General features: G+C 40.5%; 1 protein-coding gene across 1 annotated transcript in view; it reads right to left on the bottom strand.

The window, feature by feature from the left end:
• The window catches only part of LOC138982550 (mucin-3B-like), a 150,947-nt gene that overhangs the window by 132,867 nt on the left and 4,619 nt on the right, over nucleotides 1–13,461 (bottom strand). The window contains exons 2-4 of the mRNA XM_070355864.1: nucleotides 7,190–7,378; nucleotides 6,190–6,251; nucleotides 5,601–5,702 (exon numbers count right to left, since the gene is read on the bottom strand). Of these exons, the coding sequence (XP_070211965.1) occupies nucleotides 5,601–5,702; nucleotides 6,190–6,251; nucleotides 7,190–7,378 (353 nt within the window). The remainder of the gene's footprint in view (nucleotides 1–5,600; nucleotides 5,703–6,189; nucleotides 6,252–7,189; nucleotides 7,379–13,461) is intronic.

Here is a 13,461-nt window from a genome sequence, read left to right on the forward strand (position 1 = left end):
ACACACCCTCTTACACGTGTATGAGACACACCCTCTTACACGTGTATGAGACACACCCTCTTACACGTGTATGAGACACACCCTCTTACACGTGTATGAGACACACCCTCTTACACGTGTAAGAGACACACCCTCTTACACGTGTATGAGACACACCCTCTTACACGTGTAAGAGACACACCCGGTGACTGGCCTGTAGTCTCACTTGGGATCGTTTCCCCATGTGACATTATTTCCCTCGTAACATTATAGGCCAGTCACTGGCGAGGGAGTGTGTCTCATACACTTCTTGTTTGTTTTGTTTTCTTAAAGACACAAAAAAAAAGGTGAACAAACAGAACAGAACACAAGTAAACCAGAATAAGAGAACGGAAAACAAGTCGCGTAAGGCGATATAACAACATTTAGTCAAGCTGCCGAACTCACAGAATGAAACTGAACGCACTGCTTTTTTCAACAAGACCGCATACTCGTATAGTTTCGTCAGTCCACCGCTCGTGGCAAAGGCAGTGAAATCGACAAGCCAGAATAGTGCGGTAGTGGTCGCGCTGAGCAGGATATCACGCTTTTCTGTATCTCTATTCTTTTTAGCTTACTGAGTTTGTTTTTAATCCAAACATATCATATCTGTATGTTTTTGGAATCAGGGACCGACAAGGAATAAGATGAATTAATTTTAATCATAATTTTCATATTTTTAATTTTCAGAGCTTGTTTGTTATCCAAATATAACATATGTATATGTTTTTGGAATCAGAAAATGACGAAGAATAAGATGAAATTGTTTTTGGATCGTTTAATAAAAAATAATTTTTTTTTAATTACAAGTTTCCGATTTTTAATGACTATATTCATTCATTAGTTTTTAAGCCACCAAGCTGACATGCAATACCAAAGTCCGACTTTTGTCGAAGATTGCTTTGCCAAAATTTCAATCAATTTGATTGAAAAATGAGGGTGTGACAGTGCCGCCTCAACTTTTACAAAAAGCCGGATATGACGTCATCAAAGATATTTATCGATTTTTTTTTTAAAGAGTCCGGAGATATTATTCCCAGGAACTTTCATGTCAAATGTCATAAAGATCTGTCCAGTAGTTTAGTCTGAATCGCTCTACACACACACACACACACACACACACACACACACACACACACACACACACACACACACGTACACACACACACACACACACACACACACACACATACACCACGACCCTCGTCTCGATTCCCCCTCTATGTTAAAACATTTAGTCAAAACTTGACTAAATGTAAAAAGAAAAAAAAAGTAAAGTATGAAGAAGAGAAGACTGGAAAAGAGAAGAGCTAACACAGAAGTTTGAAACGACAAGAAACGAACGTTGCACAGGTGACATGGTCGTTAAACCATACCAAGGACCTAGTGGCAAGGTAAAAGAAATTAAAAAAATGTGACCCTCCACCACGAAATGAGTCGCATGTCACCTTTGCATGATTTTCATATTTTTACATTTTCCTAAAGAGTTTTTTATGCTCTATCCAGTGGTGAAAACCGTTTTAGAAAAGAGCAAAAACTGTTTGAGTTATAAGCCTGTGACTAAGGTGACCCTCACACTGTTACCACACACTCCCCGGACGTATATTAAGCCTAGCGCAGAACCGCGCGAGGTGACATGCGACTCATTTCGTGGTGGAGGGTCACAAATATTAAAAAATAATTAATGCAATAAAATAAACTAGTGGTACCCGTGCTACGCACTTTGTGTGCTGCGCATGCGATGTCATTTTGTTGGTTATGTGCTTGTGAAAATGTTGTTTGCACCCCTCCCCCCCCCCCCCCCGCACATTATCCCGCATATAATGAATTATATTCTCTTGGTGAAAAATAAAATGTTAACCCTTACACCGGTGCAATTCTGTAACACATGTTACATAGCCACTGGTGAATTAACAGAGAGAAAAATAACAAAAAACAGTCATATAGGTTTTCGCATCAATGGGAGGTAATCGGAACTGACCAAAAAGACTGCGCGACCGCACGCGACTATACAAACAAACAAAATAAAATACAGCAGGTATGACGTTTGCATGAATCCATGATTACGTCTACATGAACAACAGTGATAAAAGTGCGCATCTCTTCCCAGCCGTGCAGCGCTTTGAAAGTTGGAAGCATTAAAATTTAAACGGGTAAAAAGCCATCGTGAAGATACGAAAAAAAGTATGACGTCTAAAATACTTAATGATTCAAACGCATAGTATAACATATGTAATTGACAACATTGTCAACAGAAAATATATACATGGTTCACACACACAATCGAGTGCACACATCCATCCATGCTTATTTAAAGTCATGTACACACACACATACATACATGGCATCAAGCAACACACAATTAAATGACACATATGGAATATGGAAAACGTATAATGGACATGAACATGGCAAGTAATTTACACCGTTACCTACTATAAAATTGATGATATATATATACCACTCACTTGCTATTCGCCTAAAAGCTTGCGGTGTGCTGTGACACATATAAGAAACCAGAAGAAAAAAGGACTTTACTTTGGCGAAAAGAGCATATGCTGCTTATTTTTGTACATAACTGCTATAACTGTATTTTTTCCGAACACTTACATGTAAAAAACATAGAGATATATCTTACCATTTCACTAAGACAGCCAAAATAACGGTCAAATTAAGGGGAGATCATGATGACGTACATGTCTATGGTTGCACCGGGGGAAAATATTTAGTCGCTGGAACCTATAAGGTATAACACATGTTACATAGCCACTGGTGAATTAACAGAGAGAAAAATAACAAAAAACAGTCATATAGGTTTTCGCATCAATGGGAGGTAATCGGAACTGACCAAAAAGACTGCGCGACCGCACGCGACTATACAAACAAACAAAATAAAATACAGCAGGTATGACGTTTGCATGAATCCATGATTACGTCTACATGAACAACAGTGATAAAAGTGCGCATCTCTTCCCAGCCGTGCAGCGCTTTGAAAGTTGGAAGCATTAAAATTTAAACGGGTAAAAAGCCATCGTGAAGATACGAAAAAAAGTATGACGTCTAAAATACTTAATGATTCAAACGCATAGTATAACATATGTAATTGACAACAGAAAATATATACATGGTTCACACACACAATCGAGTGCACACATCCATCCATGCTTATTTAAAGTCATGTACACACACACACACACATACATACATGGCATCAAGCAATACACAATTAAATGACACATATGGAATATGGAAAACGTATAACGGACATGAACATGGTAAGTAATTTACACCGTTATCTACTATAAAATTGATGATATATATATACCACTCACTTGCTATTCGCCTAAAAGCTTGCGGTGTGCTGTGACACATATAAGAAACCAGAAGAAAAAAGGACTTTACTTTGGCGAAAAGAGCATATGCTGCTTATTTTTGTACATAGCTGCTATAACTGTATTTTTTCCGAACACTTACATGTAAAAAACATAGAGATATATCTTACCATTTCACTAAGACAGCCAAAATAACGGTCAAATTAAGGGGAGATCATGATGACGTACATGTCTATGGTTGAACCGGGGGAAAATATTTAGTCGCTGGAACCTATAAGGTTATACGGCGACTTATCAGGTGATAATGTTTCGAACTTATCTTTTAAAAATTAAGTAAACAAATCTATGGAATATTTTGGAGTTCCATTAACAGATAAACAGATCTATCTATCTTCTTATTATTTTAGGTTCGTCTGGGGTAGAGAAATAAAACACACAGCTAGGTTCGTCTGAGGTGCGGTCGCGTAGTGTTTAATGTAGTGTTTAGAAGAAGAACCAATCACAGATCTCTTTCGCCGCGATGTCAAAGTTCAGGTCAAAGTTCACTGTTGTCTGCTCAAATTTGCGAGACAAACCTCTTCAAACTTTGTTCGTGGACAAAATTGGAAGTCGGGACCTAGCGGAATCGATTTCCTGGGTCACGTTGGCATAGCAACCGAAGGAGAAGGCACAAATCCGCGCGGTTTGGTCACAGGAATCGAAAAACCACCGAAAAACCTACCAGTATTATATAGTAGATAACCTCATACGGAGACATGAAGATGGCTAAGACAAGCAGGTTGAAAGAAAAGAAGGTTAATGTTACCATTACAAAACTCAAATAGACAATCAAGGGGGCAACTTTTCGACAAACAGGGACCTGACAACATTAACAAACATCGAGACAAGTGGACACACGAGCAGATAAAGATAAATGGACAATCTCCCGAACCAGCCACGAATGAAGTTCATCGTCAAACTGCATGAATCACACCCGCTGTGTAAAAGGACTCCCGAGGCTTCAGCAACACATGATTCAGATTCAGATTTAGATTCAGAAGAAGAAGTTTCAGAATCTTAAAACGTTCACTCTTCTTTCTGTATATGATGTCCTTCCTTCCTTCCTTCCTTCCTTCCTTCCTTCCTTCCTTCCTTCCTTCCTTCCTTCCTCCCTTCCTTCCTTCCTTCCTTCCTTCCTTCCTTCCTTCCTTCCTTCCTTCTTCTTCTTCTTCTTCTTCTTCTTCTTCTTCTTCTTCTTCTTCTTCTTCTTCTTCTTCGTTCATGGGCTGAAACTCCCACGTACACTCGTGTGTGTTATTTTGCACGAGTGGGTTTTTACGTGTATGACCGTTTTTCCCCTGCCATTTAAACAGTCATACGCCGACTACGGGGAAAAAAATGATTTCCCTTCCGCAGGGTCTGATTCGGGAGATTGGTTTGAACAAGATTGTATTCAATTAAACATGATAGAATAATAAAGCGACACAAACTCAAGCGAACGCTCATATTAGGGGCTCCGCTCACATATGTAACTTCAGCAGGACAGACGACGCACTGCAGATTATCCCAGACCGCTATACGTTGCATGAAAGGAAAACAGGCCAAGTACTCGTCATAATCCCTATCGCGGCATAAATAAAGGGCAGTGCGTCGTCTGTGCCGCTGAAACGGCGCAGGTCTATTCTGCCCATTACGAACCCTACGCTTCGGGAGATTGCCGACAAATGCGTAGAACAGTAGAGACACGAACTCAAGCGAACGCTCATATTACGAGCCCTACGCTTCGGGAGATTGCCGACAAATGCGTAGAACAGTAGGGACACGAACTCAAGCGAACGCTCATGTTACGAGCCCTACGCTTCGGGAGATTGCCGACAAATGCGTAGAACAGTAGGGACACGAACTCAAGCGAACGCTCATGTTACGAGCCCTACGCTTCAGAAGATTGCCGACAAATGCGTAGAACAGTAGGGACACGAACTCAAGCGAACGCTCATGTTACGAGCCCTACGCTTCGGGAGATTGCCGACAAATGCGTAGAACAGTAGAGACACGAACTCAAGCGAACGCTCATATTACGAGCCCTACGCTTCGGGAGATTGCCGACAAATGCGTAGAACAGTAGGGACACGAACTCAAGCGAACGCTCATATTACGAGCCCTACGCTTCGGGAGATTGCCGACAAATGCGTAGAACAGTAGGGACACGAACTCAAGCGAACGCTCATATTACGAGCCCTACGCTTCGGGAGATTGCCGACAAATGCGTACCAGCTGAATGTTCGTCACACGCAGAACCTCCAAAGTTAGGATCACAGTCACATGTCAAGGGGGCTGTGCACGTGCCGTTCACACACGGCGGGTCGCACTTGGCTGAAAACAAAGCGTTCATTTCTAGATTAATAACAGTACGTTATGATTAATGTACGTATTCTATAATTAGCTTGCTCCTCTGTCCGTTTGTTTGGGTTTGAGAGTCGTAAAGTGTGAATCTTTTATCTGGTTTTTTCTTCTTTTTTCTGTTACGTCCTCTGTCTTCTTTTTTTTTTGAGTGTTGTGCCTGGGGAAGACCCCAGTGGTCGAAACGTCGTACTTTGTTATTTGTATCGTCTTCGTAAAACACGTGAGTGCAGTTTTGTTTTTGTCTTATTACTAATATACGGTTTTGTGCATTTTTGGTATTTCTGTCTTGAATGTTGATTTGTCCCATTTACATACACTGATTTGTCAGACGAGTTAAACCACGCTCAAACCAGAAATAGACAGAGACAATCACAGACGCTCACGCATACATGCACACATGCACGCACGCACGCACGCACAAATACGCAAACACATACATATCTGTTTAAATACTTACGTGTATTGCAGTCATCTCCCTCCCAACCAATGCAGCATTTTGAAACTTTCTGGGCTTTGACACTGCACACAAAATAGAAATAAAACTTCTAATAAGTTATAAAAATCACAAGTAATCACAGTAAAATAATCAAATGATGTAGATTCAAATATACAGCTGCTGCCTGCTCACCAGAACAGAACACTTTTCTTTTTGTTTTTTTAGAAATGTAGAATTCAAAAAGTTTTCTAAAACTTAGAATACAGTGTAACGTTGATGGAATCCGCGGTGGACTTTAACCGCTTTTATAAGCTGGGATTTTATATTCAACAAAAGCAAGGAACAATGTTTCTCCAACAATATTTTCCACCGCTTTAAAACCTGAAGCTTTTACGTTTGTCGCATGTTTGCAACACTGAGGCTTCCGCGTTAATTGCGACAGCGAACCCCCCCCCCCCCCCCCATCCCCCCTTCCCCACACCATTCTATTTGCCCTTTTTCCATACGACAGGTGACTGCACATGCGACAGGCTTTCTAGTTTTTTCAACGGACAGATTGTTTCTGCAAAGCCGGGTTACTTATAGGTTAGTGGTAGTCTCATCACTGTGTTTGGTCTCTGGAGAGCGAGATCTCAACTTTTCTGGGTCCATTTCGTGAGTGCGGAGCCTGTCTTCTCTCATCTCGCCTTCCCCGGTGCCCACTGACTGCCCCCCCCCCCCCCCCCCCCCCCCCATTTCAAGCTGGGCGGACAGGAGAGCGCTCGGATAAATCAAGGTTTTGTTTACGCCCCGTGTGAGATTCGACGCACTCTAACTACTATGCCACTATGAGGCTCCAACTACTTCGGAACACCCCCCACCCCCCTGTTAAGAATTCCAAGAAGGAGGGAATGAAAAATGGGGGTACATTTAAAAAGCTTATGAACAGAACATTTGAGAAAACACGGAGGAAGTCTTTACTCAGCAGGTCTGAAAGGGGGGGGGGGGGGGGGGGAGGTTCCAGTGTATTTTCATAACTGACCTAAAGAGAAAACACCGTCCCATCCCCTGTTCCACTTTGTCCACAACATGGTCCCATTCCGGGTTCCAGCCGTTGAAGTCCACAGTCTTCTGCTTGTCCAGGCTGTAGCCACTGGCGTACAGCTCTAGTCGCGCGTCTGCGCAAGACATGTTTTTTTCTACGCGCGTGGGTTCTGTAAAGTTGCACCATCTGTAAACATGAAATACAGGAGCAATGACAAACAAGTGACAGACCGAGGCGAAAGTGTACATGTGCATGTGTTTTAGTTTTTTTTATGAACGGAGTTTAGGATTGTCTGCAAATTCAGACGCAAACGTGTGCAAATACATACAATCGTGTGTGCGTGCGTGCGTGCGAAGCCAGATACAGGTTTATGTATATATTCAGATTGGATTCGTCTTTAAACAAATGTGATAAAAAGATAATGATTAATATAAACGGAATTACACACACACACACACACACACACACACACACACACACACACACACACACACACACACACACACACACACACACACACACACATACACACACAACAACAACAACAACAACAACAACAACAACAACAACAATAACAGCAGCGACAACAGCAGCAACAGCAACTGCAGAATTCCATAGGCAGCAACAACAGCAACAAAACACCTGCAACCCCCAAAACTGACTCAATACAAACACATCTGCCGACGAAATAAAAACGAAAGAAAATCGAAGATGTCTGTCTGCGGGATTTTGTCTCCTCGGAAGTATGATACATTTCATGTGTAGTGAAAACGAATAAACAAGATTAAGAGATTTTTTTCTTCTTGTATTAAAATTGATTATGGGTGCACAATGTTGTTCGTGTTAACGTTTTTGTTTCTGTATCATATCTCTTTCTTTTCTTTTTACATTTAGTCAAGTTTTGACTAAATGTTTCAACATAAAACTGGTAATCAACTTCACATGAGAGTTTCTGAATACGATATCCCCAGAAGTTTATTTTTATCTTTTAAAAACAAGCTCTTGAAATTAAAAATATGAAAACTATGATCAAAATCAAATTTCCGAAATCGATTTGGAAACAATTTCATCTTATTCCTTGTTGGTTACTGATTCCAAAAACATTTAGATACGTTATGTTTGGTTTAAAAACAAGCCCAGAAAGTAAAAAAAAATTTTTTTTTTACAGAATAGAGGTACAGAAAAGCGTGCTCTCCTGCTAAACGCAACCACTACCGCGCTATGGCTTGTCGATTTCACTGTCTTTCCACGAGCGGGGTTGGGGTCACCCTGTGGGGGGAGGAGAGACGATGTTATACGGTCTTGGAGAAAAATGCAGTGCGGTCAGTAGCTTATCATTCTGTGAGTTCGACAGCTTGATTAAATGTAGTAATTTCGCCTTACGTGACTTGTTTTTATCTCTTTCCTTCTGTCTTTCTTTGTGGAGCTTAAAATGTCCGAAACTCACATAGGCAACGTGTTCCTTAAAGTTTCCGTTACAGAGGCAAAGAAGGCCGCTTCCGCCATCTCTTGGCAAAATGCTGATGTGATAGAACTTTAGATCTTAAAAGTCTTCATCTTCATGTAAGAAACAAAGAAACAGGCACACAAACAAACATACAAAACAAAATGCTACTGTGATGTAACTGTTGATTCATTTAGTATTAATATTAATCTTAGAAACAATGAACAGGCACACAGACAAACAAAACAACAAACACAAAACAACAAAGCAAACGCTCAAATACAAAAAACACACACACGCACGCACGCACGCAAACACATAAACACGCACACAGGCTCTCTTTACAAAGTAAGTGTTCCAAGCTTTCATGCTGTGTAATCCCAAAATGGATTAATCATGTACTTGCTTGTGTCTTCCTTGCAAGCAGCTGAAGATTTTGTCAGATAAGATTTCTGTATAATTAGTGTTTGTTTGTCTGTACTTAAAAGACCGCTGGGTCGAAATATCTGTGAACGTAACGTTTTGTTTTGTCAATAATGAAACGTTCCAACAACATACAGGGTGACCCAAAAATAATGCAACCCTAAATAATGCTAATAAATTCTACATCTGTTGACCGAATTAATTTATATTTGGGAGACATAAAACTTCAGCCTATGCATGACCCTTCCACAAAGTGAAGATCAAATGGTCTGACTTTTGTGCAATTTCAAAACATTTCCAATTCAGCGATCGACTCAACAGAGCGGTAGCAATACTTACCTGATGTAAACCCTCCAGACATTTACCTTTTGGATTATCTGAATATCTGAGAATACACAAACACCCCCTTCACTCCCAAGATCATCGGTGACCTGCAGACAGCAGTTACAGCTAGGTTTAAGGCAATCCCTAGACAGGAAAGGTTTCGTGCCATTGACAATTTCGGAGGTGTCATTTGGAACACCTTTTGGAGAAAAGGATGAATTGAAGTTCATGCGCAATAACTATGACAATATTTTCTAAACTCAGATGACTGCAAAAAGAAATCCCCTTCGTTGTAAAGTTACACTTGCGCAAACTCTCGCAAAATCAATCAATGACATGAACTCATTCAACTCATAAAAATGCTCTGATCCTGCCTGTAATTGCTGTATTGAAGTCACTGATTGTCTAATGTTGATTAAGGTATACTATGTTTGTTTGTTTGTTTGTTCGTTCATGGGCTGAAACTCCCACGGCTTTTACGTGTATGACCGTTTTTACCCCGCCATTTAGGCAGCCATACGCCGCTTTCGGAGGAAGCATGCTGGGTATTTTCGTGTTTCTATAACCCACCGAACTCTGACATAGATTACAGGATCTTTTTCGTGCGCACTTGGTCTTGTGCTTGCGTGTACACACGGGGGTGTTCGGACACCGAGGAGAGTCTGCACACAAAGTTGACTCTGAGAAATAAATCTCTCGCCGAACGTGGGGACGAACTCACGCTGACAGCGGCCAACTGGATACAAATCCAGCGCGCTACCGACTGAGCTACATCCCCGCCCGAGGTATACTATGTCATTCGAATTACCCCATAGGTAACACCCAGGAGGGCTTAAATCGGGTTAGTTTGGCTACCGCTGTTTGGCTACCGCTGTTTGGCTACCGCTGTTTGGCTACCGCTCAATTTCAAACCTCGTACTGTTGAGTCGATCGCCGAATTTACAAACTTGTTTTGAAATTGCACAAAAGTCAGACCATTTGAGTGGGAAGGTCATGCACAGGCTGACGTTTATGTCCCCTAAATATGAAGGGTTGCATTTTGTTGGGGTCACCCTGTACCTTTCTTGTTTTTGTATTCTGAATTTTCGAACGTTGGCAGTCTATTTGTTGTTGGCGTTTTGGAGAAGATACAAAAATGCATGGTAGTTAAATTTAGTTTGAACGTTCTTCATATCAGACGAGTTTGTCCTTCAAACTGGAAGCCATCTATAGCGCGGAGAAGACTAGAAGATATAACTCTATTTCTCCGACACAGAAATCGCCAAAACTTGGGGTCAGTGAATCTCGTGTTGGTGGGGATGAGAAAATGTGGATCCACACGTTAGGTGAGGCTAAATTTAGAAACCGTTCTTTACAATTGAAAGTGCGAATGTGGATCTCAAAGGTGCACATGTTTTTTTCATTCTAAGGGCTACGATTGTAAACTGCGAATATAACTTTTTTGAAATATTTGTTTCTGCTTTTTAGATCGAGCACCATTTCAATTGTTACAGTTCAGCTGAATTGGAAGTCCCAAGAGTTCATAGAGTTACTAAGAATCAACATTTAAGGTGGGGAACTTTAGTTTTGCGATCGATGAAACAGATAACTCTACCACTTTCCGAGTACTTACTGGAATATCCGGAAGTTGCCGAGCTGTACGGTATTCTGTGATTCATGTATATTTGTATCTGTCGGCAAAAGAAGATTAACAACGCTGACAACTTTGTCCACTTCTGAGAAGGTGTTGGGTGTCCTAGCCGCTTCCTGAACCGCGAAGGAAGCTGTTGTATTGCGGCAGTTACAGACGACAGTTTTGGCGTCTAGAGTGCCCTCCCTTGAGCTACACAACGTGTGTTTGGAATGTGGTAGGCACGCACAGGCAATTAACAAGAGTTTTGGTTGGGGCCAACGAGTTGGGTGTGCTGTCCCGCCTTATACAGCTACACCAGATTATCAGTTAGCCCATCTTTTACAAACATAAGCAAAAATAGAAACACGCAAAAATAAAACCTGGCTATCACTTCCCTCGGAGTAGCTCTTTTGTTACAAAAAGACCTGCACTTTGAAGACATAAATACATACAATATGCTTGTATTTTCGTCAGGCTCGATTTTTTAACAGTGCCAAGCCTTTTCATTGAACAATACCACTTTGTAATTTTTGTTTAATGATTTGTAACGGTTAGTTCGACATTTTATTTTGAACACTTTCACTATGGTCCCCATTTATTTTAAAGGTGGTCGTCTACATTTTTGCTTTTTTTCAATAATCTTATGGTTAGATTTCGCTAAAAAGTTATGTCAGATGATGAATGAACCATGGGGAAAAAAGTTATAGAAAAACAAATATATGTAAAAAAAAGATTTAATTTTGGGTAGTGTGACTCACGCTTCCAATATTTTGTTTTCTGTTTGCTGAGAACATGTGCTTTGCCTAAAAATACTGACCAATCAAATTCATATCACTATGCTTATAGCCACGCCCAAACAAGTGCAGCAACAGTTTGACACTGGAGCGCTGTCCACGCTTTTTTTAAACGCACGAAATGCACGGGATTTGAGAGGAGTTTTGCGCTTGGCATTTTCCAAATAAGGATATCCTACTATGAGTACCACATTGGAATACTACAATGAATTATCAAACGGCTACACTGGCTTCGTCTTTCCTGATCGAAAGGGGGTGTATTGTTGATATTTGTAGATAATAGACTCTGCATTTTAATGGTCAAATGGCGATTTCGGTATAACAATGTAGACACGGACCTTTAAAACGTGTCAAGACGGAGTGTGTACCCTCTCCATTTCAAAAATTCCCCAATAATCTATTACAGCTCCAACATATATTGCATATGTCTTCTAAAAGACCATAGCTCATTTCTGCATTTGCTTCAAAACGTATCACTTGATAATACAAATTGGTAGGTCCTTGCTACCATTTTCAGTCTCACGCTCTTGTCGTTCATCCACCCAGTTTTTCAAGAGCGCGAGGAAATGTCCGGACTGACTTTATTAGAGAACAAGTATGTCTTTTACCTTGATTAACGTCTAAAAAAGGAAGTTTATTTCGTGCAACGTCTAAAAAAAGAAAGTTTATTTCGTGCAACGTCTAAAAAAGGAAGTTTATTTCGTGCAACGTCTAAAAAAGGAAGTTTATTTCGTGCAACGTCTAAAAAAGGAAGTTTATTTCGTGCAACGTCTAAAAAAGGAAGTTTATTTCGTGCAACGTCTATACTCTGTGTTTATTGTTCAGTGGTCGAGGTCTTGACGAATACGTCGCGGCTTTACGGATATGCGCAGAGCCTATGATCAACGTAAGTTTAAAACATGGTGCGGTGTGTGCAACGTTCGCAACGACAGATCGGAACGCGAAAACGCTTCGCTTCGCTTCAGCCACGAAATTCGTCGGATTATGGCCCAAAACGATTCGGAAATAAACTAAACCCTGTGAGGGAAGGTGAGAAAACAATTTCCTACGGCATGCATATGCCTGGTTAACCTAAGTCACGCTAAAACGCAAATGAACGCGTTTTTTGACACCAAAAAAATCCTGTTGGGGTCCTTTAAACTAAGTATCCTGAACAATCAACCTCTAAGCCTTGGAGTTAAAGTTTTTATCATTCTGGTGTTTATCTAGCTGTGCTGTGTATCTTATAAGAAGTTCTTAAAAGTTCGAAATTATTTTAGCATATAGGTTTTTTTTTTCTTTATGGTATCATTAAGATTCATGCTTTGTTAGCACTAAGCAGTTGTTTTAATCAGTCTGGTTTTCTCTTGTTTTCATCTTATGAACATTCTAAATGTTAGACTAACTTATTGTCTTGTACAGAATAACAACTGTGTGAATGGTGCTATACTGAATGAAAGAGTGTGACATGAAGTTCTTGTACATCATTGTAAAGAGTGTGAATGACGTTTTAGTTTAGATGTCAAGCGCTTAGAGCAAGCCTTTTTAACGAAAGTTTTGATTTAGCGCTATATAAATGTTCTTATTATTATTAACAGCGCCCCAATACTAAAATCATAGCGATGGGGATCATAACCACGCCGATTTCGACAATTGGTTTTGAAGCCAGCGCCGCCTACGACTGAGCTTTTTC

The sequence above is a fragment of the Littorina saxatilis genome, linkage group LG12 (genome assembly GCF_037325665.1).
Source record: "Littorina saxatilis isolate snail1 linkage group LG12, US_GU_Lsax_2.0, whole genome shotgun sequence".
Taxonomy (NCBI): domain Eukaryota; kingdom Metazoa; phylum Mollusca; class Gastropoda; order Littorinimorpha; family Littorinidae; genus Littorina; species Littorina saxatilis.